Below are 835 nucleotides of genomic sequence, written 5' to 3'. Positions count from 1 at the left end.
TCTTGTATTAGGGTTGAACAAAGTGCTAGTCTCATATGGAAACTAAAATAAAATTATTTTAGTACTATTCAGCTCACAGAATATTCACATAATATTTAGTTGGACCTCCTGAAGTCAATGAACAATATTTTCTAAAAGTAATGCACTTTTTTAGGAGTTTTACAGCCCTTTTTTTCTTGTTGCCTTCACCTCTTTTGGTTTTCATTAAAGGGGAGGCAAAGTCAACCCAGGACAAGCGTAGTGCACTTCACCTCTTCAGGCTGGGAGAGGCCATGCTTCGCATTGTGAAGAGCAAGAGCAGACCGCTGCTGCACATGATGAGAGCCTGGAGTGTAGTAGCGCCCCACCTGGTGGAGGTGTGAAAAGACAAACCCATCATGAGGCTAATACATCCTTAAGTAGCAACAGATTTTTTTCTGTATTGTGACTTACAGCCGACTGTAACGGTTTTCTTTTTTCTTGTTCCCATAGGCAGCCTGTCATAAGGAGCGACATGTATCCCAGAAGGCTGTGTCCTTCATCCATGATGTTCTGATGGAGGTTCTGAGCAGCTGGGCAGAGCTGCCACACTTTCATTTTAATGAAGCTCTCTTCAGGCCTTTTGAGCACATCATGCAGCTGGAGCTCTGTGATGAAGACGTCCAAGATCAGGTCTGACATTCTCACTTATCATGGAGACAAACTGAAGGATGGTTTAAACACAGCCTTGTTCAAACAAACCTGTCTCAGTGCCACATATTTTTACTCTATTGGAAGTTAATTGCGGTGTCCTGTGCATCCGTCTGTTCTTGTACAGGTGATAACATCCATTGGAGAGCTGGTGGAGATGTGCTCA

At 43.2% G+C, this 835-nt stretch overlaps 1 protein-coding gene across 1 annotated transcript; it reads left to right on the top strand.

The window, feature by feature from the left end:
- Positions 1–210: 210 nt before the first annotated feature.
- Positions 211–828, top strand: LOC107735527 (brefeldin A-inhibited guanine nucleotide-exchange protein 3-like; the record flags this gene model as incomplete). The annotated part of the gene is made up of 3 exons (XM_016547181.1): positions 211–356; positions 472–651; positions 797–828. Coding segments are annotated over 3 exons (358 nt in total), but the record flags the coding sequence as incomplete, so codon positions are not given.
- Between the last annotated feature and the right edge of the window lie 7 nt (positions 829–835).

This window comes from Sinocyclocheilus rhinocerous, unplaced genomic scaffold (assembly GCF_001515625.1).
Source record: "Sinocyclocheilus rhinocerous isolate Xijiao unplaced genomic scaffold, SAMN03320098_v1.1 C36118604, whole genome shotgun sequence".
NCBI classification, from domain to species: domain Eukaryota; kingdom Metazoa; phylum Chordata; class Actinopteri; order Cypriniformes; family Cyprinidae; genus Sinocyclocheilus; species Sinocyclocheilus rhinocerous.
Note: the sequence above shows the minus strand (reverse complement) of the source record. Positions and strands in the feature narration are given on the sequence as shown.